The 25,712-nt window shown below is 32.5% G+C and overlaps 1 protein-coding gene across 4 annotated transcripts in view; it reads right to left on the reverse strand.

Annotated features, from left to right (window-relative positions):
• Positions 1–821: 821 nt before the first annotated feature.
• LOC118269237 (uncharacterized) overlaps positions 822–25,712 on the reverse strand; it is a 178,695-nt gene continuing 153,804 nt past the window's right edge. For all 4 annotated transcript variants that reach the window (XM_050700428.1, XM_050700430.1, XM_050700421.1 and 1 more), the window contains exons 8-9: positions 4,257–4,447; positions 822–4,024 (exon numbers count right to left, since the gene is read on the reverse strand). In XM_050700428.1, the coding sequence (XP_050556385.1) occupies positions 3,805–4,024; positions 4,257–4,447 (411 nt within the window). In that variant the 3' untranslated portion in view covers positions 822–3,804. The remainder of the gene's footprint in view (positions 4,025–4,256; positions 4,448–25,712) is intronic.

The raw sequence follows: 25,712 nt of genomic DNA on the forward strand, positions 1-25,712 counted from the left end.
CCGTGATAAACTGGATTTGTATGGCTCAAATGTGTACCAATATTTTGCTTCATAAAGTATGGAAGGTAGCCATCAAACAATGTTACACGAAGGCTGTTAATATCAGTTTTACAGGCGACAGTACAAAGAGCATCGCCGTTAATGACTCGAAGTTCAACGCCCTTTATTCGGGGTAAAATTAGAAACGGAATTGGAAGAAAAAATAATTGGAAAAATAATGGGTACATACTAAAGTATGGATGGCTGATGATTAGGATTAGAGTTAGTGTCATGACAAAAAAATTGTTGTCTTTTATCTGTTACTTCTTTGTGATTTTACCAAAGAAATAGTGCTTAACTAAAATATTAGTGTCACTGATTTTGAAACTTTTGCACCTAAATATGTATAATATCTATATCTAAATATTTATATCGACACAATTAGGTATATACCCTTAATGGGTATTACCAGTTAATGGGTAACCCTTAAAATAATCGTTTAAAGTTTGGCGCTCTGATTGGTTGGTTTATTGGAGCCTGCCAATCAGGGCGCCAATGCTCACGTTTCGATTACTTTAAACGTAAAGCAAACTCATACTATGGGGACTGCTGTGAAAACGAAAATCTTTAAAATATTTAATATAAATAGTATTACTAAATAAATGTAGTTGGTTAATGTACAACTCAGGTCATGTTTCACATGAAAATTTCTGATATAAATACATTATAAAATCTAGAAACTTTATTGTATTTCTATACAATAAAATGTTAACTTGTTGTACATCAACCCATTAACAAAATACATTTTAAACTAAATCAAAATGAATAAAGAAAACAAGCGCTAAGATTTTTAAAATTTTATTTCATCGTGATAGTAAATAGACGTAGGGATGTAAATAGTAATTGTACAATATACTTAATAGACCATTTTAATGTACATTAAAATTATGAGCATTTATAATTATAACAATAGTGATCGTTCAGAGATATGTACAACTTTTAATTAATAAAATTCTAAATATGGTATGCATTCTAATATCATGTAAAAGCTACACTATAATTTAAAATTACAAAATAACTTTAATGGTGTAACGTCTAAACCTTTAGCTTTAAATATATTAATTTTAGAACATCGTCGAATCGAGAAAATAAATAAAGAATAGAATCGATTTATACCGAATAATGACAAAGAATAAATCGATTATTTTGACAGTTATCATAGATATCAAAAACATAAATGGCTTCAAAAATTAATGCTCTAAATTTAAATTTAGCAAATATTTAAATAAAAATTAAATATGTAAAAGAATAAAGGAATAGAGAAACATCAAGATTGGCACAAGACAACTTCGATCATACACAGATTTTAATGAAAAACATTAAAAGATCAAATTCAAATACAGTTTTTTAAAACGATTCAGAATTGACAAATAAACAATGTTCTTTTTTCACCACTAAATTTACACACGAAAATCGATTTGCGATATGATTTTTTAGAACAGCAATCGATTCAAAATATTTCATTATTATTTAATTTAAAGTGTACTATGTTTTTAATAAACTAGGAATATCTTTTTAATTCTAAGTATTTTTCGTATTTCATTATCTACTATGATAAAGTTTTGTAAATACGAGATATCTATCTTTCTTATAATATAGACTACAAATTGATTCTTACAGAAACCATGAATAAGGTCTGTACAGTTTTCTATAGTAATAATTATTCTACTAAATCTATCAATCAAAAAGTACAATATCCATGTGTATCTACGATTTCAGATTAAAATTGACGACTATATTATTTACTATTAAATACATTTATTATTGAAACTGATTTTCGGAAGGGTTTTATAACTATAAAGATATGAGATGAAGATTTATTTTCAAAATGGCGAATCTAATTTTTATTTACTAATGTCTAAAGCGTTTGAAACGGAGTTCCGCGATGTGGATCTACATTTTAAAATGAAAAGAAATCGTTTGGTGAGTAAATTAAAATTAAACTCATGTTGATTCTCGGTACGAATAATGGCCAGAATTTTATAAGGTGGGACAAGTAATTTGCGTACTATGTTCTATAATAATGTTCTCATTATTTATCATTATATATTATTTAAGGTCATTTTCATGATTTACTTTTGTTCTTCAATTTTTCTTTCCACTCAGATGACATTTAACTAAAGAAATAAGCAAAGAGAACCGCCTTCAAATTTATTTATCGCCTTATTTTTTTTAATAATGCCAATTACCTTTTCTTAAGCTTGAAAAATACTACGCTGAAAAAATGGTTCAGCCACACTTGTGTTTGGCTGGCTGATAATCGGGCAAAAAAATATACATACTCCTTTTTTTACTATACACAAAACTTACAATATTCTTTATTTGTTGACGTTTCAAAAGTACTTGTTTATGGTTTAGTTGAAATAAAAGCTTTGACTTTGACTTTACCCGCACCACGTGAAAATCTGGCCATTGTTCATGCCAGGAATAGTAACACCTAAGTCATGTGCACCACACTACTATAAAAATTGATGAAGGATAATCTATACATAGTGGAGGGAATAATATAGTCTTAGCTTTGAAATAGGTATTATTAATTTCAAAATATTATTTATATAGGATTTTGGAAAAACTCCGTGATTTGGATTTAAGGCCTACTGTGACATGTCCTGTCCATCTGGTCCCTAATCACCAGTTCAGATTCATACATTTAGAAAACCAATAGTTTTTCATTACATTATAGAAATATAGACTAAGTATATCCATTTTTTTATTTAATAATAATTAGTGCCTTCAACGTACCTAATTATTTACAAAATTACGAATTAATGTTAACCAAATAATAATTAAGTATATATCGAGATCTAATTGACATGTCCAAAACATTTTGCAATTTCATGATATGGAAATAAAAAAATCAAAATTAAGGAATTTGAGAAAAATATACAAAGTATTAAAGGGAGAAATATTAGTTTTGTTTTAGGTAAAAGAAAGGACACAGTTGAAGGTTAGGATAGTATCAAAGTCGACTACGATATACTATGTTACACACTTTTATATTACTTTACAGAGCTCTACAATTACTTCCCATCACACAGAATCCCCTTACCAATACAACCTTACATTCTAACACACCATGTGCAGGTAATACATTTCATTGGACCAAAGTTCAACCTTCAAATCATTTCATAGATTCTACCACTACATAATTATACTAAATACATGCAAAATCTTTCCATACCTACATGCGATACAAAACCTTATATGCATTATAATTATACTCACAGTGAATTAGCAACTAAATTAAATGAAAAATTCTAAGACACTGCAGATTATTATTTTATACAAGATAGTTTAGATAATACTTACATTAAGATTGCTTATAATAATGTTATAGACACTTCCAATAAAGTTAAAAGTGGCACTGTTAATAATATTAGTATATTTAGTAAAGTTATTGTGCAGTCCTTACGCTATCAAAGTGATTTAAAAGTCTAATCGATTACTTAACACTCAATAGACACAGGAGATTAGATACAAAAATATCAATGTTAGGGATTAAAGGAAACACGCCACGCTATGCCATGGTCCCTCATCAAGACACACAATAAGAACTTCAGCGGATAGTCTTCGAAATTCGTTGTGACGCCGCAGAGTCTGAACCAGCCATTCAAAAACACACACTATCACAAACAGAAAAGGTTTATAGTAGTCCAGTGCAGTGAAGCTAAACTAGTCGTCAGCTTAGGGACTTTGTGCGGGGCTGGGCCAAGGCGGCCTCACCTTTTCCAGCACGTATTTCAGCTGGAAACTGGTATGGAAATGCTACAGATACTCATCTATCTGGTCGTAGTCTTCGTCTGGGGGTGAGGGACCAGATACTGAGAGGATTGGTAGACCGAAATGTTTGACAGTCTCCACGCTTCCACTGATACTGTCATCAGATTTGGCTTCTTCGTTTATTGTGTCCTCTCTCGGATGTTTGCCTTTGCAAAGTCTCTCAGATGAGTCACTTAATGCTGTTAAAGGTATGTTGTCAGCTGATCTGTAAGATAATGTTTGTGTTAATTAAACAATCGTATAATACTTTAAGTTTTCTTTAAGTGCTCTTGGTTGTGTTTGTTACTGAAATTGAAGAAAAACTGCTTTCGTAAAACCACATCAAAACGGGAGTATTGTTATAAAAGTAATTTTAATTTCTATCTAATTTCTATTGATAATAATAATTATTTTTTGCTTCACTGTTAGCATTTGACAATTTTAAGATATATACTTACCTAGCTTTACGACAAAGTTTCGACTGAGACCCGTGTCGTCTCAGAAACTCGCCAGCATCGAAGCCTGGGAAACCGCCAGCAGGCTCGGCTGACACGAAAATTGCCGAATTGACCCGAGGACGACTGCATCGGGCCAATAATCGCTCCTCACACTCCAAGCTCTGTGTGTGCGTGTGTGACCACCGCATGTGCTGCAACAGAAGAAAAAAATAAAATTAAAATTAGGAAAAATTATCAATATCCTCAGCTATGGAGAGAAATCCAACTCGGTGAAGTGGTCCATCTCCGTGTTCTAAAATCTCTAGCGCTAAAAATAAAAAAAGAATAAAAAGGTGAAAGAGATAAAAGGTTCAATAAGTACAAGAAAGAAAGAGAAAGTGCTCAAAAATCATTCCAAAAAGACAATTCATAACAGGTGAAGAAAAGTGTATAGTACTGTTTGTGGTTGTAAAAATATTCAATTGGGAACCTTTTTATATTCAAAATTCCCATCACTTTTAAAACATAGAAGAAAGTATTTAATCAAATTAACATTTTTTTTAATGGAACAGAAGATTTCAAAGTTGACAGATCTCCGAGAGATGATTTAATTCTATTAAATGACAAAGATTTTTTCTGAAAGGTTATCTCAGATCTCCATTTAAAAATTGTAACAGTAGAATATGATACAAAGTTTGATCAATAAAATCAACCATTCAAACAAGGATTTACTGAAGACAAATTAATAGGTAAATTGTCTAGAAGTCAAAGAGAAGAATGAAGTGAAATAGAAATAAAAACATGGAACGAAGTTGTAAAAACAATTGTCGTATTAGATAACAAGTTCGGAACAAGATCTGCCAACCAGTGTCGTGTAACTTCAAGGGAAAAGTTTTGAAGTTGACCCGCATGATACTTGGGAAGATAAATTCAATATCCTATACAATTTCTTGAGATCTCTAAACATCAATCTAAAACTTGGACGAGTACGTGTGAATTGGCAACGACCCACGTGAACTTTGGAACTTAACTAGCCTTCTATTCCGTTCTCAATGTTTGAGGTTTAAGTGATCATTTATGTGATCGTGTTTATTATTTAACGTTGTTGCTAAACAGTTTTTTTTTATTTAAAAAATCGACGTGAAACAACGCTTGTCTTGTGTTTCGTGTGAGGTTACCGGAGGCCCAATTATCCCCCCCAATGTTCCCAATGTTCCTAATCCCCAAAAGGCCAGCAACGTACTTGTTACGCCTCTGTGTTTGGGGTATCTGAGCGGCAGCAATTGCTTGCTATCAGGTGAACCGTCAGCTCGTTTACCGGCTTATACGATTAAAAAATCTAAACTATCTTATATAATATTTTTCAAATCTTTTTGAGTTTGTTTTTTTATCTACAGTCTATCTATATATTTGTTATTTTTGATCAATAAAATATGTTAGTTTTATGATAAATTTCAAGGTCAGTTTATTATATTATTTGTGACAAATTATTTGTGGTAAAAGTAGCGTGTCTACGTGGCCTTATCTATAAACTGAAAAATACGGAAGCTATTCCTGGATACGAAGTTATTGACAAAAAAAAACAGGTATAATAATATTAATAATTGAGTATTATTCTTTGCGTGTCACCGGAACGTCAATGCGACAAGCATGCGACGCTTGTGACATCAACAAGCCCACGATCAAAGTGAAAATACACTTTGAATTCAAGTTACTCAAAACAATTTAATTATTAAAGGCATAAAGTTGATTTTTGCTTAACTTTTATATCCTTGAAGTAACTTGTCATTGCTGTGCACGCGATTCACGAGTTTCGGAAGTAAAACTTTTGTTGTTGATAAATGTTTGTGTTTGTATAATAAATTAATAATTGTTTTAAAATTGAATTCCACCACAGTTGAATGCAAAATACAATTTTTTGATATATGTTAATGCTAGACCTACATACACCCACATACGGTAATGAGTTATGGAAAAACATATTCTATATCCAGCAAAATAGTTTTCAATTTTCAACAAAACCTATTACGTGTACCCGCCAGTGACGTGTCAATTTTTCACTGCTCTACTAATGTTCATAGCGATTACTTTAACAGCCTAAACGTTACAAGGGTGTTTGAAACTTGTATTATTTGCCTACTGGCGTCGCGTGCAGCCACCGACAATGAGAATGTGGGGCAGGGTTTTCCTTCAATTTTTTATTAACACTAGGCACCGTTTCACCTGCTTTTATTTACATCGAAGGATGAATGACCTAGTGCCTGTTATTTCTGTTCTATAGCTATTCAACCTTAACGCTATTATAATAAGAGTGAAAGTTTTTACGCTGTTCTATAAATGTTTCTCTTAGATTTATGGTATAAGGGGTGTGTTGTGTGCGTAATTATAGCGTGGTTGTGATTTTTTTTATGTCTTTACTATTTCATCGTATTTGCACATTGTCCTGGATTTTCCTAAAGAGGACACGCTATTACAGAGTATTGCTGAATAAAAATATAAGGAACTTTAAAAGTATCTGCCACGGCTTTAATGGAAGGTAGTGTTGTGTTTGAAGATTACAATAGAAAATATAAATTATTGATTATGAGTAATGTTTTTTTTTTCATACAAAAAAATCTACGTATGAATTTCTTATGAAAGAGTTATCTCTTTCACTGTCTCTGCCGTGTCGAAGCAAAGACTCGTGCGTATTTGTGAATTACTTTATGCGGAGTAGAGTCAATGTTTATTTAACTTCTTTACGTTCTCAAATTCAATTGACTGGTTTAATATTACTTCCATTAAAGCCTTGGCAGATAATTTTAGAACACCTTATATATGAAATAGCAAAAAACGTTGAATGTTAATACAAATACGATAAAAGCTTTCATGTCATAAATATCATAATTAAACAACAGAATGTCACGTGTTCAGTTACTAGTAATTACTGTTTTTTCTAACACACCCGTAGCTTTGCACACGTTAATGTTAAATTAAACCTTTTTTTTATTCATTTTATTGAAAAACTGCATCAAAACTAGTTGTGTAGCTTTAAGCATACATAGGGGCAGACAACGGTATCTGACTTAGTTTTATACTATGTAATGATTATATAATAATAATATCTATCCTGTAATAACTTACAGTTGTTTAACTTTAGTACCTTTTGTATACAAAGGTGCGTTTTTTGTGGTATAGTGTATTAAGTGGTATTGTAAAAATACTTCAAATTCTTGCTTTAAGATGTTTTTCTTCATGCCTAAGATTCCCAGAGGTAATTACTAATACTTATTTGGATTACAGTAAATCAATTAAATAGGTAATCAAAAATAAACTAACCAGTAATAATGTTTAAGTAGTAGTATTAAAATATTTACTAATTAATTTATGAACAAAAATAATCGACCTACTTTTTTATACGTCTCTTTTTGTGATTTTCATTCTAATACAGTTTTTATTAACTCAATAAATTGTACCAATAAAAATAAAAGGACATTCCGTACACTGAAAAAGCTTATTAAAACCTATAATTATTATTTAAGACAAAACGTTTCAGAATCACGGATTGAATTCTTAATTAATATGAAAATTTTACAAGATATTTGTTACGGCATACTTCAGTTTTACTTCCTCAAGTAAAATTTCAGTACGGAGTTGTGTTGAAAATTCCAAGTTAATTATGTACTTTTGTAAGAGTATTAAATAATGTTATTACGTGTTATTTACTGTCGCTTTTCAGATTTCTGTTGACGATTATACAGCTCACGTATTTCGCCAATAAAGTTTAAGAAGTAATTAAAGTAAATAATTGGATATTACGTTTAAATAAATGTTTGTACTACATGAATGCAAACCAATACTTTATGATTCGTTAATGTTGAAATCTTGGTAATGGTAAATAGCTTGCTTCATTCATCTAGTCGTTAAAGTGATAGAGCTCAAGATTTATATCTTAATTTTTAGGACCCTTTAGGATTCTTACTAAACTACTTCGTATTGCCTTTACATTTATTACTACCTTTTAAACCTTCCCTGGACTTCAGCCAATATTTCAAGAATACAATCAGTCAAATCGGTTCAGCTGTTTTCGAGATTAAGCAAGACTAGCGATCGGTTATAATTAATATTTAAATAGATTGCATTATTCCATTTTTATTGATAGTAATGCTATGTTCATAGGATTTGTTGCCTTATGGCAGTAACAATTTATGTTTATTTTAGCTCAAAGTTCTAATTCTTACTCCACAATCATCAATCAGTTCTTCATAATATCCTTATTTCCTCACAGTAACTTCATAAATTTTAATTTCATCTCAGTTTTAATCAAATTCCTTTACTAATCAGCAACATTATTCAGAAACTGCAACTAAATAAACTAATTAGCAAAATTTAATCCAAAATGGATCTTAAATTAACTTCCGTAGGTAACATATTGCTCTACAATGAGTATGGACTAATTTATTTTAAAATGGAACAGGCAATGCAGTAGGAACACTGTTTGGAGTTCCCAGGAAATTCAATTATTAACTTCAGAAGGTGTATAGAGCCTTTATGCAACGAGTACTGATAGCGATACCTGCAACTGACGCATGTTGCAAGCTACGTTATGTAATTTGACAAGGGAATATTGTTCCAGTACATCAGTTTTTATTTATTGAGTCACTGGTTATCGGTTACGTTCGTATTGTAGACGCTACTCTTGTGTAATAGGGATGATGACGGGGTATGAACATTAAAAATCTGTTTAGTCCGTCATTGAGGTAATGAAAAATATTAGAAACGTATTTTTTATATCTACTAATACTTAGATAAAACGAAACAAAGTTTAGGACTGGATTCAATTACGTTATTTCTACGAGTAAAATGGACCTAGAAGTGACGACACGCGATATTTCAAATCGATCTTCGAAAATATTTGTTTCTAAGAAAAAATACATGGCTATATTTTAAAATAATTAAAGAGGACCCTATTGAAGAGAAATAATGACGTCATTGATAAGGTTGAAACAGTTTACATATTGTATATATTCCAGCTCAATGGAAATTAAAATATAAGGACAATAGCACCGACATTTTTTCATAACCGAAAGATAAAAAGAACATACAAATTGTACCCAAAAGTAAAACCTACCCATGCTCGCTAAAATACACAGCTTTTTAAACAAAGCGGAATCTGGCAAAAAGCCAGAAAAAGATGTGAACAAAGGAGGATTAGAGCAACTTAACAAAACATTTCTTTTATCCATCATTCATTGCCGTCAACACAAAACGGTTCGCAATTTCACTCCCATAATGGACTTAGTGGGTTTTACTAGATTTACGTACAAATTATTACGGCCCCGAACATCGATCATGAATCCTTGAAATGGGGGAAATGAGGCCGGCTTGTTACGTTGCTAATATTTCCTTTGTCCGGCAAATAGCGTCGGTTAAAGCAACTGGGTTTAAAGCGGTTGAATGCAATTTAGGACGGTAGGCCGCATGTAATGGTTATTGTAGTACAGTTTATGTGTTTTTGAGAGTCATCTGTTGGTTTTTGGGTGTATTGCGGTTTTCCTGTTCTGTTGTAACTCTTTAGTATTTGTAAACCGTTGTCTATCAGATCATTTTTATTTTGTACACTATTATCTCTTAAGGTATGAATATTAGAGAATATTTAACACCTTTCCAATTTTCTTTGATCCATATTACTTAGCGTCTACTTTAAACGTAAGTACTTGTCATAAACCTGAGCGATAAGAATCTCTCTAAAAGAGGTTAGACGTGACCCTAGGATAACGTCATTAAAGCTCTAGTGGTAGAGATTTTAACAGAAGCAAGTGGACTGAAAATTTTCCTTTAAAACACGGGAAAACGTGAAAATCGTTTTGAACGAACGAATATTGTACAGTACATTCAGTGTTGTGAATACTAGCGTGCTACATTGGGGTCTCGTGAACAAACGTGTTTGAAAACCGAAAACACTGCCAGTGCGATTGTGAGGTATTTTGTATAATAACAGTATTTGTCTTTTCATGAAACAACATTTTGAACCAAAAGGTCAAAGCACCAGACAGGTCAAAGCGACATTTTCATATTTGACACCTTTGAAGCTCAACACATATTATTATTATACACATCTATGTATCTTCAAACGGACAACAATACCTATGTGACCTCGTGTCAACCCTTACAAGTGACGTATCACTTGAAATGTGCTGAAAATATTTGGATTCAAGGGTCATCAAACCTTTGCTGAATAGCTCTCGGTAGAAAATAGGGCCACCACATTCGTTTCGCTGGATGCCTCAGTAGGTCTCTGAATAAATATATCAGACGGATGGGTAGCAGCATCTTCCTGTGAAATAACATCAAACTGTGATTGACAACCCGTCTGTGGTGATCATGGAGCTACGTCCGGAGGTGAACGCCCGTCAGACGTTTGAAATGAATGAAAAGACGTGAACCGGTGCATAAAGTGTCGAGTCCGTGAGTAGCGTGCTTAGCAGAAATACGTGTAAACTCAACGCGACTTTGTAACACACTAGTAAGCGTGCTACTGCTTACTTGGTGGTCGCAACCGGCACATCGGCATTGGCAGTGGGGGCATGCCCGCGATTTACCGCGGGCAGGGCTCCGCTAGCTACCCTGGTTTTGTTCGTCTGGCGCGGCATGCAGCAATGCAAATTGACAGCCGCAGTCACGGGCGCTCCGCCGCGGGTATTGGAAGCAACGGTCCAGGAGGCAGCATACGTCCTGCGCACGACACGATTTAAGCAACACGCACATATAGCAACTATACTATGCCCGCTACGAACGTTATACAAACATGAGACGTCATACATGTAGTCATAAGGTGGGAAATCATTTGACATTATTTATGTACATGCCAGAATATGTTACGATACAATGAGACATCTTGTCACCAATACATTAAAAATCTGATTCTGCACGTATTCTAGCACATTCATACGGGTCTAATGATTCCAAGCTTTGTAGAACGATACAATAGCAATCTACGATGTAGTATTTGTTCAGTAGTTTTTATGAATTTGCGTCTGTTTTTGTACTAGGTGTAAATATCTGAATTTTTGGGACTATAAAATAATAGATAATAATATTTCAAACACATTATCACAGGGTGATGATAGCAAATATGTACCAGGAAGTAAACATTCTTAAAAGTTAATAATAATGATTTCATCCACATATTTTATTCTTACAAATATTCGAGTAAGTTGTTATTTCAAACAATATTTTTTTTTACAAAAAGATGTTTATTTTTTTAACTGATCGTTGACATTTACATTTTTTTCTTTTCATTTTTTTTTAATATAAAGAGGTTTCTGTACTTTGAAAAATAGTCAAACTCTGTAATAAAAACACACGATAAGACTTTTTACTACAGAAAATATATCAAAATATTTAACCGAACGATCATTAAATTTGTTACACGTGTAATGTTTAATAGTAGTTTCGATCTTGAACGCAATTTCTAGTCATGAACTCATAACACAATCATAAGGCTCCGTTCCACTTCCAAAGTAGGTTAAGCAAACTTACAATAAACACGTTAGTCTATGCATGGAGTGTCATTATTTATTGAGAATACATTTTATATTGGACTTAAATGAAACGTATGTTTCATAAAATTCATTAAAAAATAACTAAAAACACGCTTTTAGTCTTTATTTCCTCGTCATTGGGAGAAATGGACTGTGAACATACCCAAACTCTATAATATGTTAATAGATAGTCCCAGCTGATGAACCTTCCTATTTTCATCATGAGACAAGGATAATAGTACCACAATGTTGTATGGTTGCCTGATAATCTACATAATATGATGGTTAGTCATAGACACCTTTGGGATTTATTTCAAAATGATTTCATCGATATTCATAAAATTCTAGTACTTTTCATACATTTCGCTCCAGCTTCACATGGGTGAAGTGGTGGTATTATATTATGCATGTATTATAAATATAAACCTTCCTCTTGAATCATAATATCTATTAAATAAACCGCATCATAATCGGTTGCGTAGTTTTAAAGATTTAAGCATACAAAGGGAAATAGGGACAGAGAAAGCGACTTTGTTTTATACAATGTAGTGAAGTTTTAAGATACTTTGTTACATAGATGTGATATATGTATATGGTCCTTTGGTCCAGAAAAGACCACATAATATATAGCCTAATTTAAAAAAAACAACTAAAAGACCAAAGTCCCTTATACTCGTAAACCATTCCCAAAACTAAATAAATAATACATTTGACGGACGGAGAAAAATATTACATTTTTCTCCGTCCCTAGTTGCTGGCTTATGTTAGTAACTGACATTTTTAATCGTATGAGCTTGTACGCGACACGACTAATCTGTACGTAATCCTACTTACAAAGCCTTAGTAGTGAGGAAAAACAAACAATACTTATTATTTGGTAAACCGTTCATAATTTCGTGTTATATATTGTTTGGGCTAGTTTTGTGTGTGTGATGTCATATTATTATTTAGATGTGCGAATACTCGTAGCAACATTAAAGGGAATGGCGAGTTTGTTTAACTGACTTACTCAGAGACATTTAAATTATTAAATGTCTCTTATACTTAAAGTACTTAAACTATTCCTTAGTAACGATTTTGTTCTGAAAACAATTGCTAAGGACGGAGTTAAATTACTATTTTTACATGACTCTGAGTGTGTCGGAAAGTGTTAAAGTAGTCTAAAGTTTAAAAGAAAAGGCACTTTTAATTTGGCCTTTCTTTAATATAATTATCTTCAGTCTGAACAAAAAACGTCCGTCCAGGACGCTTTAATTTAAGCTCAAAAATTAAATATGATTTAATGATATTATAACTTTCTTGAGACAAATTAAATTAAATATTATGTTATCGGCTTAGTCATTTAACTTTTAGCGAGGAACTCGAATAATTTCAAGTCATGCTATTTAACTTATTCAATAGCAGCACGAAAGTCGCAGCGTCGTTTTGCTGCGAATGAATAAAACCTCTAGCATGTCTTGAAACGAATAAGCCGATAACATAATAATTCATGATATAAGAACATTATTATTATTTTCAGCCACTTTTATATGCTTAGTAATGAAAATAACTAGTTTAACATTATGGTCCTAGTATACGCCAAGAGCATCAAAGTCAAATCATTTATTCCAATTAAACCATAATATACTTAGGTACTTTTGAAACGTCAACAAAGAAAGAAACAAACAATAGTCTGTCAGTATGTCCGTCAGTGAAGCTAGGTGCTAGGACTATTTAATACGCTATAAAGCCAATATAATCTGTTGTCTCAGTGACTTGTCATCACAGTCTTATCTATGTTAGTAAACTGTCTTTACTAAATGTTGGCACTTCATTTGAACACACTGAATCTCTATTGTAGTGTCTATCTGTCTTTGTTGATATAATCTCAGTAATTTTCTTTGGAGTTTCTCGGCTACATGATGTATGAAGCTATACGAAACCAGTTTATCATGGTCTCATTTTGTATGATCATTCCACATATACAGCGGTCGGTTTAAACTGGTTTTCTGTAGCTCGATCTGTAACCGTGTATCTACTAGAGCTCATACATAAAGGGACTTTAAATTAGTTTAAAGTTATAAGATTATGTATTTGTGTATGTATATTTTTATGGTATAAACCAATAAACGAGCAGACGAATCACCTGATGGTAAGCAATCGCCACCGTCCATGAACACCCAAAACACCAGAGGTGTTACATTTGCGTTGTCTACCGTTTGGAAGTTAGGACTTTAAGGGTTGTTGGTGAATCGGTGATTGGGAAGATTGGGAAGGAGGGTAATTGGGCCACCGTTAACCTCACTCACACAACGTAAGCGTATTTTCACGTCGGTTTTCTAAGAGGCCGTGCTATCACTTCGGTCGAGCCGACTGGTTTGTGCCGAAGCATGGCTTTCCCACACTTAAAACTATATCTTAATGTTTGCGATTTTTAATCCTCCTAAGTGAAGTTCTATGACCTAAAACGTAGGGTGTTATTAAATGTACTAAAATACATAATTATATTGAAAGTAAACAAATAACATTTAATAGCAACCTGATTGAATTTCCAAGTAACAGAATTGCAATCTGATTGAATTATAAAGAGAACTGGGAATTAATCCGCGGTAGGTACTTACGTGCAAAGCGTTTTCCATTTTCATTATTTAATTTTAATACACCACAAATCTGTGAGTTGTATTTATTTTGTAAAGTAAAGCCTTATTTATATTTAAATAAAGTGCATTTCAGTTTATCGTGTTGATTGATGTTTAAATAATTCCTTTTCATATTGATAACTCTGTACGAGGATTATATTTACATGAACAGTGCGGATAAATAATGTTTTTATTTTTTATTTTTGTGTAACATGAAAAAAGCGTGGTTGGATTTATAATTATTATTGAAAAGGTGTATTTTATAAAGCTAAAAGTTGTTTGGTTGGTAGGTTTCTTTGATGTTCGAAAAACAAGAGTAACTACGGGGTTTTTAGTCAGTAAAAGTCTGACTCTCTTGCCTATGGTCAAAGGTGGGAGAAATCATTGAATGATTCTCCCCTTTAAACAAAAGGGTTTCTTTGATTTCTTCTATTCAAGGAAATTGACACTATTAAAATATTTGTCGTTCAGTTTTTAAAGAATTTTTACTGACTTCTCTGCATACAGAGTAAAACTACAACCAAGACAGAAAAAAATTCTTTGGCTATTAAATAAAAATTACAACACGAAGTCTCTAATGTTACAAACATCATATCTTTATCCTTTAAAACAAAATCAAGCCAATCGTAACAAACACATTTAGATGCATTTAGTATTCGTCATTATTTATTCATTTATCATTCATACATTTTTTAACTGTCTCCATCAATACTGATAACAGATCGTAGTATGAGCAATGGATGATAATCATAGATGTTAAAATTGATAAGCATATATAATGAATGGTTAGCGTGTGTCCCATGCACATTTACTAATCATGTATTAAAATTAAACTTGTTTTTTTGTCGCCTTGCAGTCTAAATTGCTTTTGGGTTTTTTTATGGAATAAAAGGACTTTAAATTTGTTTAAAGTTATAAGGTTACAATGACCTTAGAACAATGGAGATTTGAATTTATATTTGTTTATGTAGAGCAAGTAAACGAGCAGACGGATCAACCGATGATAAGCAATCGCCGCCGCCCATGGAAACCCGAAACACAAGAGGCGTTACAAGCGCGTTGCCGGCCTTTTGGGGTTAGGCATTTAAGGTTTATTAAAAGCTATATGCAAACAAGTGGCAATAATTTCAGTTTCTTATTTCAGTGGTTGTTTATTTATCAATCCTCAAAAACACATCTTAAAATTTTAACAATTAAAGTCTAGCTGGGCAACCTGCTGACAGGTGACGTGTAGCGGATTCTATTCCTACACAAAACAATTCTTTGTGTGATCCACAAATTGTTGTTTCGGGTCTGATTGTCATGTGTATGTGACCCGGTATGTTTGCAAAACGCACCCATGACATAGGAGCAAGTACGTGCTCCTCTCCTAGTGTGGGGCAACGTTTATATATACATATAAAGAATAAAAAAATATAATAAAACCTTGAGACTGGCTTTAATCTTTAAAAACAATGGCTTCCTATGAAAAATATAGGTAGTCATAAAAATGAAACGGCGCTCCTTACAGTGTTTCAATGAAAAATTACCCGTTTCGTTCAAATGCGTCATCGTAATAAAAAGACTTAATTAACTTTAGACAAATTAAGTTTATTAATGTACTTAAATGAGCGCTATATAAGCAATTACTTTAAGTGGAATTTATGTACGGAAAGTGTTAACTTGACACTAAAAGCCAAGTATTTTTTTACACTTTTTCTTTTTATTTTCTTGGGTTTACTTGCATTGTACCGTGTTATTGGCATAATATTTTATGTATCTTCTAGCTTCTGCCCTGGGCTTCGCTTGTGTTTCCGTGGGATAAAAAGTTCTATCACCTAAGTGAGCACATACTCTGTCTGTAAACCAAATTTCATAAAATTTCGTTCAGTGGTTTCGGCGTGATTGACGGAAAAACATTCAAACAAAGAAACTTTCACATTTATAATATTAGTGTGATACGTGTAATACTGTGATATAATATAGTTAAATATAAACTTCTACGACGACGAGCATGCATGAAAAGACTGATGACTGTTGATGAATCGAAAGAAGTGTGTAAGAACCGTGGCAATTGGCGTTCCATTGTCTCTGCCTACCCCCATGGGAGACAGGCGTGAGGTTATGTATGTATGTATGTAAATATAAACTGCCATTAGAATTGGTTCGCATAAAATAAACTTGCATAGTTCTTACTTGTATTTCTTTTTTATTAATATACAACTGAAAAATGACTGTGGCCTTTGCGTTTGTTTCGGTGTTTGTATTCAGCTATTTAGGAAATGCCAAACTCACATAATTTTAATTTTATAACCTATTTGCAAATAAATACCATTATTTTGAATATAATATTATATCCCATAACTCTTTAAGAATTATACGCTTATATCTTAACTTCCATCTCTTCTATCAATCCATCATGGTCTTGTTACCGTCCATGAACGCGCTTGTTGTCGACCATGAAAATTTTAATACCTATTCGAAGTTTGGTAATAAGCATTCCTTTGCTTTCGACTTTAGGGAAATAAATACATGCAAGATTGAATGTTATGTGACTATTAAAACGAGCCATTTCCTGGAAAATTATGAAACAATTTTACTAGAACAACGACCCTCCATTAATAGTTTCATACATTTGAAAAGTCATAAACCTATGTACGATGTTTTCCTTTGGGTAATTTAAACATAGGCGTAATAGATTTAGAATGTTTATTTGAAAAAATATTATATTGTGTAATTGAGGTTTATGAACAATTAAAATAAAAAAGCAAGCGTTTGTTGATATAAAAGTTTATAAACGCTAAGTTAAATGGGATTAAAATATGGATATAAAGCCATTTGCTTTCGACAGATTGATTCTCAAATTACAATTAAAAATTGATTGCTTTTTAGTAATTAACTTATCCAGAAAAACGTTTTAATTTGCTATTTTGATATCTTAATTACTTTTCAAGAAAAATATTGTATTATATTATATATTTAAAAATATTTTCGCGTCATCGAAACACCATATATCCTGCTATAAAATAAATGTAATCAGAATCGATTAAGGAACGATTTCCATTTTTGCATGAAAACTATCGATGTAACATAAAAAAATATCAAAAGGTTCCAAATGCATTTAATGCCAACGAGAAGTGGACTTTATTACCAGTTAATAAAGTTCCGAGAATCTGAATAACAATGAACGTACATCAGTTATAGTTTGAGTTTGGATCAAGTCCAACGTTTGTATGAATGGAAGTCGTCAACGTTCACTTTTAGTTTTATGTTAACCTAAAATGAGGCTAAATAACTACTTCCTAAGTATTATGTTGCCGTAAAAACAACCAGATGTTGGATTTGATTGGTTGCCAATCATATTTCTGTGTCCTGTCTCAATAAAGGATTTATAAGTACTACCAAGAAATGATTTCGTCAGAATGTCTTCCAGCTTGGTATTCTAGGAAAATGACATTCTTTGACAGTCTTAGTAGAAATTATTTAATTGAACACTTCATTATTGTAAAATATGACATTTAAAAATAAGGATGATATGATATGGAATCAAACAAGACGAATACCCTTAATTGTGTTAGAAGAATCTAAAATTTAAAAAACCTATCGGGAACCTGTTTTTTTTTGTGGAAGATTTTATTGATTGACTATAATAATATTTTTGTTGCTTCCAATTATAAATAAATATTACAACAAAACTAAAAAATAAGAGAAAGCTAAGAATTATTTACTATTAACGAAGCATCAAATTGTAGTAGTAATCAGATTAAATAAAAAGTGTTCTTGATTTTTTTTATCAAAGAATGCCATTGCATTTTTATCACATTTAACAACCAACAATAAACATTGAAAACAAATAAATAACTTTTAAACATTCTTAACAAGACATTTCATTAGTATCACAAATAGTACACTGGCTTTGTGTAGAGCCATGTTTGCTGGCTTTGAGGGATAAAACGAAGGGATAGAAAGATAAGCACGGGTCAATGATCTGCGATCCCCAACTAGTTACAACTTGCAATGTTTATCTCAAACAAAGCTGAGTACAGATCGTTATGAAAAACACAATTAATTGGCTAAAAACTTCAAATAATAAAAATTGCATTTTCTGTTTGGACAATTTATACGTTATTTTTAACAAAAAACACAGTACAGTATGTGGTTTCGTTTTTGAAGTTGTACATAAAATTTGTACCTACCTATTTATCAAACAGTATTTTTTTGTAAACTGTGTCTTGTTTCGTTATTAGGTAGTTTTTTGGATTAAGAAATCCATTGGGATACATGCAAGTGAGAGATAATTGTATTAATTTACAAATAGTAATTTGTCCATAAGGTCAACTAAAACAGGAGTTTTCTTCATGATCATCACACTAAGTGTGGGAGAGCCATACTTCGGAATGAATGGGCCGGATCGACAAAAGTGATGCGACGGCCTCACAGACAACCAACACGAAACAACGCATGCGTTGCGTTGTGTGAGTGAGGTTACCGGAAACCCAATTACCCCGTTCCTAATCCCCAATACCCCAACAACCCTTAAATCCCTAACCCCCAAAAGGTCGGCAACGGCAACTTCAAATATTCGAACATCTAAATTTACGCACATAATATCATTTATAAGTTTTTTTTTATACTACATACCATCACAATCAGTTCTAAAAATGGAATCTTCTATATTTAAATAAAATGCCATTGCCGATCTTAATTTAGGTGAATGACTTGAAAAACGTGCTCGACTGGACAACTCAATACTTCTGGCAAATGAGTAAGCAACAATCCTGAATCGCACCACTAAAGGTATTGGCACACGATGACTCTGCAAGCCGCTTTGTTTTCTTTTACAATTGTATATAAGGCACACTATTGTGTAATCGTAAAAGTGATTTTGAAAACTAGGATAACTTGCGGTTACGATATACCTTTTTCGTAATTTTTTGTTATAATATGTGTTACTTTTAGGCTAAAATAGGTAAAATATAATGCTAAGTTTAATTCCATAATGCGATATTCACACTATGGAATTTAATTTAACCATACCATACTAGCTAATGCCAGCAACTTCGAACGGGCAATACTCTTTTTCCCGTGCGATTCGCGTTCGATTTTCGGAAAATTCTTGGATACAAAGTTCATCACCTGGTTCTAAGCTACATCCAAAGTACCTCTAAATTATTTCGCTAAAAATGTTTAAACCAATTTTCAGCCAAATCGATTTATACCAACTCTTGTGTGATATATAAATAATGTAACTATAACGACATTATTTTATTAAACCTCAAAACCTTGCATATAAACAATCTACAAATATACTCGTATAATTTGATTTTCCCATACAAAAATGGCTAGGTTTCAGTTAAAAGCCTTCCAACTAACAATGGAATCTAAAATACATTGTTGACGAACAATTTTAAAATTGTGTAACACAGTTTTTGCAATTACTGCTATAGTGTAGGTTCGTCTAATACCCAGCTATTAGAGTAGATTAGCCGCCTAAGTATACCTTTGAATGTTTGAAAAATTATGTTACATTCCTTTTAGTGGAATTTCTACCTAGAAATTTTAAAACGAAATTACTTTCCAACGTTTTAGAAACGAATTTAATTTCATGTTACGGTTTACGAGTAAGATTAGCATAATTTCTTAAGATTAAAAAATATCATTGCTGATATCAAAATATATTGTAAGTAAAAGCTACCTATTGGTCATAAAAATAATTTGCATAAACTACGTTAAAAATACCAACTTTAAACCCCTTTTTGCAATCGATTAATATAAGTAGGGACCGCCGAAATTTTTCTGAAAACCGCAACAAAATTAGTTAAGCCTATCGTAAGACGATTGAGGACAAACATACATTCATACACGTAAAACTAAGATCCTTCCTTTTTTAAGTCGGTTCAAAATCGATGAAAATGCCATTAAACAACAAAATCACAATACAAAAGACAGATAAAATAGAGACGCAATTGAAATGAAGACTACTGAAATAAAACAAGGAAGAATTCCTGCAATAAATAAAAAACTAACTAACGAAGAACTGAGTTATAATAAAGCTACAGGTTGCACTCGAGATGAAGGACCACAAGTAAAGGTTAACAACTCAATCTCATTAAGACTTCAGAAAATTATTTTTTTAAATATTACATAACAGGTGCCAATTTTGACGCAAATGTAGCAAAAGGATTTTTTGGTCAATCACTGCAGCGGTCAACTAGATACAATATGCTTTACAGAAAAACACTGTCTAGGTCCTCATATTTTTTCAGGTTGTAGGTACCTACACATTTTATGTACAGCTTTAAAAAAGAAACTCCATACTGTGCTTGTAGTACTTAGTGAAAACAAAAAACTGTGTTGAATAGATTATATACCTAAGGAAGGTTATCTTATATCTAATACTTACATTTATTAGAAAGCTGAAGAGTTTTTGTTTTTTAAACGTGCCAATCTCCCAAACTACTAGTCCAATTTGAATAATTATTTTTGTGTTGGATAGTGCGTTTATCGAGGAAAGTAAGCAGAGTAAAACCACATGACAGTAGCTCGTAGGTTATGAAACATCACGCTACGATCAATAGAAATCCAGAAAAGCGGAATGAAAACGCGCGGAGGTAACTAGTTTCTTTATAAAATGAAAGAAACAGCTCGAGGCGTAACTGACAAAGAAGTGAATCATAATAAAGCTACAGATTGCACTCGAGATGAAGGACCACTAATAAAGGTTAACAACTCAATCTCATTAAGACTTCAGACAATAAATTTTAAAATGGAACATAATTCAGTAAGATAAAGCGATGCTCTTTTTAGCAGAAAATTACTTATCTCAGCTGTGGGTGTGACGAAGAAAGATGGTATAGAAATGCTTGTTACAGCAGATTGTGTTGTTTTTGTATGTGTAGATAATAATGTTTTTGTTTTTATTTAGAATTTTAATGAAAAAGATCTAATATCGATACAAACGTTGAATGACTTTAGAAATATATCATAATATTTATTGGTTTATCCACACCCTCCTAACGAGCATGGTAACAATATATGAAGTCAGAGAAATAAAATTCAAATTGCCAAATCTATATTCATCTTCGACTCAATTTCTCAACAACCTTTAAATTCCTAACCCCCAAAAAGCCGGTAACGAATTAGGCAGGGCTTATCTTTTGTGTCACAGTACTCAATCACATTATGGCACATCCTCTTTGTACTTGCTTCATGATATAAAAAAAAACGAAATCAAAGACCAAACTAAAATGTCCGGTCTTTACATCCAACATTTTCTCTACAAAATAGGGACGTCAATATGCACTGTATCGTTTTGACAAAGCTCGATGCAATTCGAGCTATATTGGGCTTCAAAGACAAAATAATGTGATCAACGTCAAAAGACTTAGTATGTATGTGTGTGTGTATGTATGTTTCGTTTGAATATGTTTGCATTTATGCGACGTCCATTCATACGAGATTGGATTTGAATCTGATTGGTAGATATTTGTTGTCAATGCGATGGTATGACACATATATATGTAGTGTGGTAGAGCCACGCTTTGGCACGTACGAGCCGGCTCGATTGGAGTGATACCACGGCCTCACAGAAAACCGACGTGAAACAACGCTTGCGTTCATTCGTTGTATGAGTGAAGTTACGGCGGCCCAATTACTCCCCTCCCCAATTTTCCCAAACCCCGAATCGACAAAAACCCTTAAATTCTTAATCCCCAAAAGACCGGGAACGCACTTGTAACGCCTCTGGTGTTTTGGGTGTCCTTGGGCGGCGGTGATTGCTTACCATCAGGTGATCCATCTGCTCGTATACCAACTTATAGCATAAAAAACCTATATACATATATGTATTGCACCTAATCATTTAATTAATGGCACATACGTCCATTTTAATGTAAGTTGATTAGGAAAGTACGACAAACAGGCAACACCCATCATTATCAGCCCATTTCAGTCTTACAGGACATAATCCTCTTTAAAAGCACTGAACTAATCTGCTCTTTGAAAAGCCATTACGAGTCTGTATCAACACCGTATAACTGTACTAGTATCACTGCTGTCCTCATAATGAAGTGGTTAACCAACTAATCAGCGGTCGCTTTGACATGATAACATTTGAGTGCATTATATCCGGCCAATGCAGGTTTAATCTAGGTAATCGTATTAAGAGCTCATATTAATCTGGATTTGTGTGGTATGTTGAGTGTATAGCAAAAATTTGTGTATTGCAAGACTTTACGTGGTTACTGGTTATGTTTGTCGGTAATAAACATTTCTTACTATATAATTTTTTCTAATAAGGGAACTGCCCTCAGTTTTCTATACCACTTAAATTTTTTATGTCTGATAATATTCCTAAAAACCTGCTCCCAAGTTTGAAAAATACTATGCTGAAAATCGGATCAAAATTGGTACAGTCAAAGGCGACAAAATTACGCACAAACACAACATACCTACATACCTACATACAAACAGGTCAAATTGAGAACCTCCTTTTTTAAGTCGGTTAATGACCATTATTATTTGAAATCTCCTGTAATTTACCCAAAAAAATCACATCACTATTTCTAAAACATTTGAAGACATTTCTAGTATCCAAAATGATTTACATGTATATTGAAAATACTAAAAAGGTCTCACATGAAACCAAGCTCTTTGTGAACTGCACTGAATCTCATAACAATTTCTGTTACAGTATTCTTGTGGTTTAAGTAAAATGAAAACCCTAAGCCAATCACTTTCTTTGTGGTATGACTTGGCTTAACATCAAGGTTCACTTGCAAGAACGCTCAGCGCTTCTCTGTTATACTTTACCAAGCGATTTTATTATAAAACCTCAGAGAAAATTGCTATTTGTTTTATATGGAAAATATTACGAGTAAATGTTATTGCTATGGTAAAACGAATTCATACTTGGTATTTATTATTATGTTTATTTTTTAGAAATACATATAATTTTGTCAGCTTTATCAACAATAATCAAGATAGAAATTCAAGTATATAAGGAAAAAGATGAGATTTGATTTTTGATATTAGATAAAAAGTGTTTATTTTAATCAATTTACACGATTCTTTCAATTTGCTATACCTATATATTGCTCTCCGGGGCAACCGTTTTGTGTATACTAGTTTTCTCCAAGTTAATAAATCTGCTGTAACCATAAAATCGTTAATCAATTTGTTGATAATTTTACTTTTTTTAAATGTTATTATATATAATTAAAACATAATATAACATAATATCCGTGTTTTATTTAATCGCAAAAATACCCAAAAATATAAACACGCATAAAAATAGTTTTTGTTATTTATAATGTATTGAAATAATTTCGACATTATGAACGGGTCGGTGAGACCCACCCCAACGTCCGTGTAACACTTTTTCACCCCCATGACGCCGGGCTAAATACAGTTTCTGCTCAATATACACCCATCTTGTAAACCTAATTGCTACACGCAACAGTCATTATGACTAAAATGATAAAACCATTTTTTTATTGATTCAACAACTAAAATCTTGTTCTTACACTCATTTCTAAACAGTTGAACGCTTATAAAATGTATGTAGCGTATTTTGTTACCACGTCAAAGGCTTGCAATTTATGGAAACATACACAAAGGGCTGAGAATCTCCTTGATCGAAACAAAAGAAGAATATATTTACTTGAAGAACTTCAATAAAGTTGCTACTTTCATACTCAATTTGATTTGACAACAAAGTGCAGGTACTACGAACAAATCAAACAGTTTGATCGATCGTTCCTTGGGATTTCAACGGTAGGAATAACGTAGCCTAAATGATTGAGCGTTGTCAGGATAACGCATTGTCATAGAAAAGATTGATATATTTCGATTTATTTCTCTTTTAACACTTTTAGGGTTTTTTGAAATGCTATTTCATAGAAAAAAATAAATAAAAAATGCTTATTATTGTACTTTTTATTATACAACTAGCGACCCGCCTCAGCTTCCCATAGGTGCAATCGTGATATATTATGGATGTATTATACATATAAACCTTTCTCTTGAATCACTCTATCTATTAAAAAAACCGCATCAAAATCCGTTGCGTAGTTTTAAAGATTTAAGCATACATATAGAGAAAGCGACTTTGTTTTATACTATGTAGTGATACTTAATTCTCCTATTAAGAATCCTTAAGCCACAACCTCTCATACGTCACAATACATCTTGTGACGTCACTGTTCTAGAAAACGGTGTCACCAAATTAGTTTTGACCCCTTGGTAAGAGGTCGAACCGACATGTCCGAGTGAAATTAATCGGAGCATGAATCACGTGATGTAGGAAAATAAAACTTAGGAAGTTAATAGCTGTCTTAAGAGGAGACCCTTGTACAGCATCCGATGTGAATGAGGTCAATAAAATTGTAGCACGCGTTGGGGAACTGACGGAAATGTGTTAGGATGTCGTGAATGAGAATGGTAGTGAAGATGTTTGTATGCACGGTTTACACATCAGGTTATGCAAACCAGTATAAATTGACCGTTGAATGTGTGGTGAGATCATATAAAATGAGGCCATGATAAACTGGTAAATTGGTTTTATATAGCTTGATAAGTTGTCGTGTATACATCACAGTGTACATATTCGTTCGTTATGAAGTGTATTTGAAAGATTTCAGACTTGTTTTGGAACATTCAAATGTTAGAAATTTGTTTAAATTTTTTTTCGAATTAGAGTTGCAACAATGTCAGTATGTTTGATGTATTCAGCATTTGTGACAAATGTTATTTCATGTGTCATGTCATTTCAACCAGAACATTGCACTGGCTTATCGTGTCTCCGGCTCGAAAAGCAGGAGTAGGAACGGGGTGGTTTTTAGTCAGTAAGAGTCTCACTCTCGCTCTCGCCTTGCCCAAAGCGAGAGAAGTCAATGAATGATTTTCCCGCTTAACAGAGCGTCATTTCAATCCAGTTATTAAATTCTAGTATAAGTATTTTTTTATTTTGAATACATGCATGAAATTGTCGTTTTATTTTTACTATCCCATAAGATTTTGTATAGACTGTCAGATAGGATCCCGTACTGTTAATATTCTACATAGTATTTCTGCATATTTGTGAGGCGCTCTACTTAAGCTTTGTATTGGATTCGGGGTATAATTTCGATAAATTATACTTAATTTGATTTGTTTTAGTCACGCGACTTAAACATAGTAAGTAAGCAAAGTTTTGGACGGCGAGTTTGCGATCATATTAAGAATATCTTTAATAGTATTTTATTTATAGGGTTTTAAGGATTTTTCATGCGTTTCAATTGAATTAAGTTTAGCTTTGATCCTATTAAATATATTCTTTATAAAACGCAAGAGTAAAACGTATTCACTATAGAATTTTA

This window comes from Spodoptera frugiperda, chromosome 2, assembly GCF_023101765.2.
Source record: "Spodoptera frugiperda isolate SF20-4 chromosome 2, AGI-APGP_CSIRO_Sfru_2.0, whole genome shotgun sequence".
Taxonomy (NCBI): domain Eukaryota; kingdom Metazoa; phylum Arthropoda; class Insecta; order Lepidoptera; family Noctuidae; genus Spodoptera; species Spodoptera frugiperda.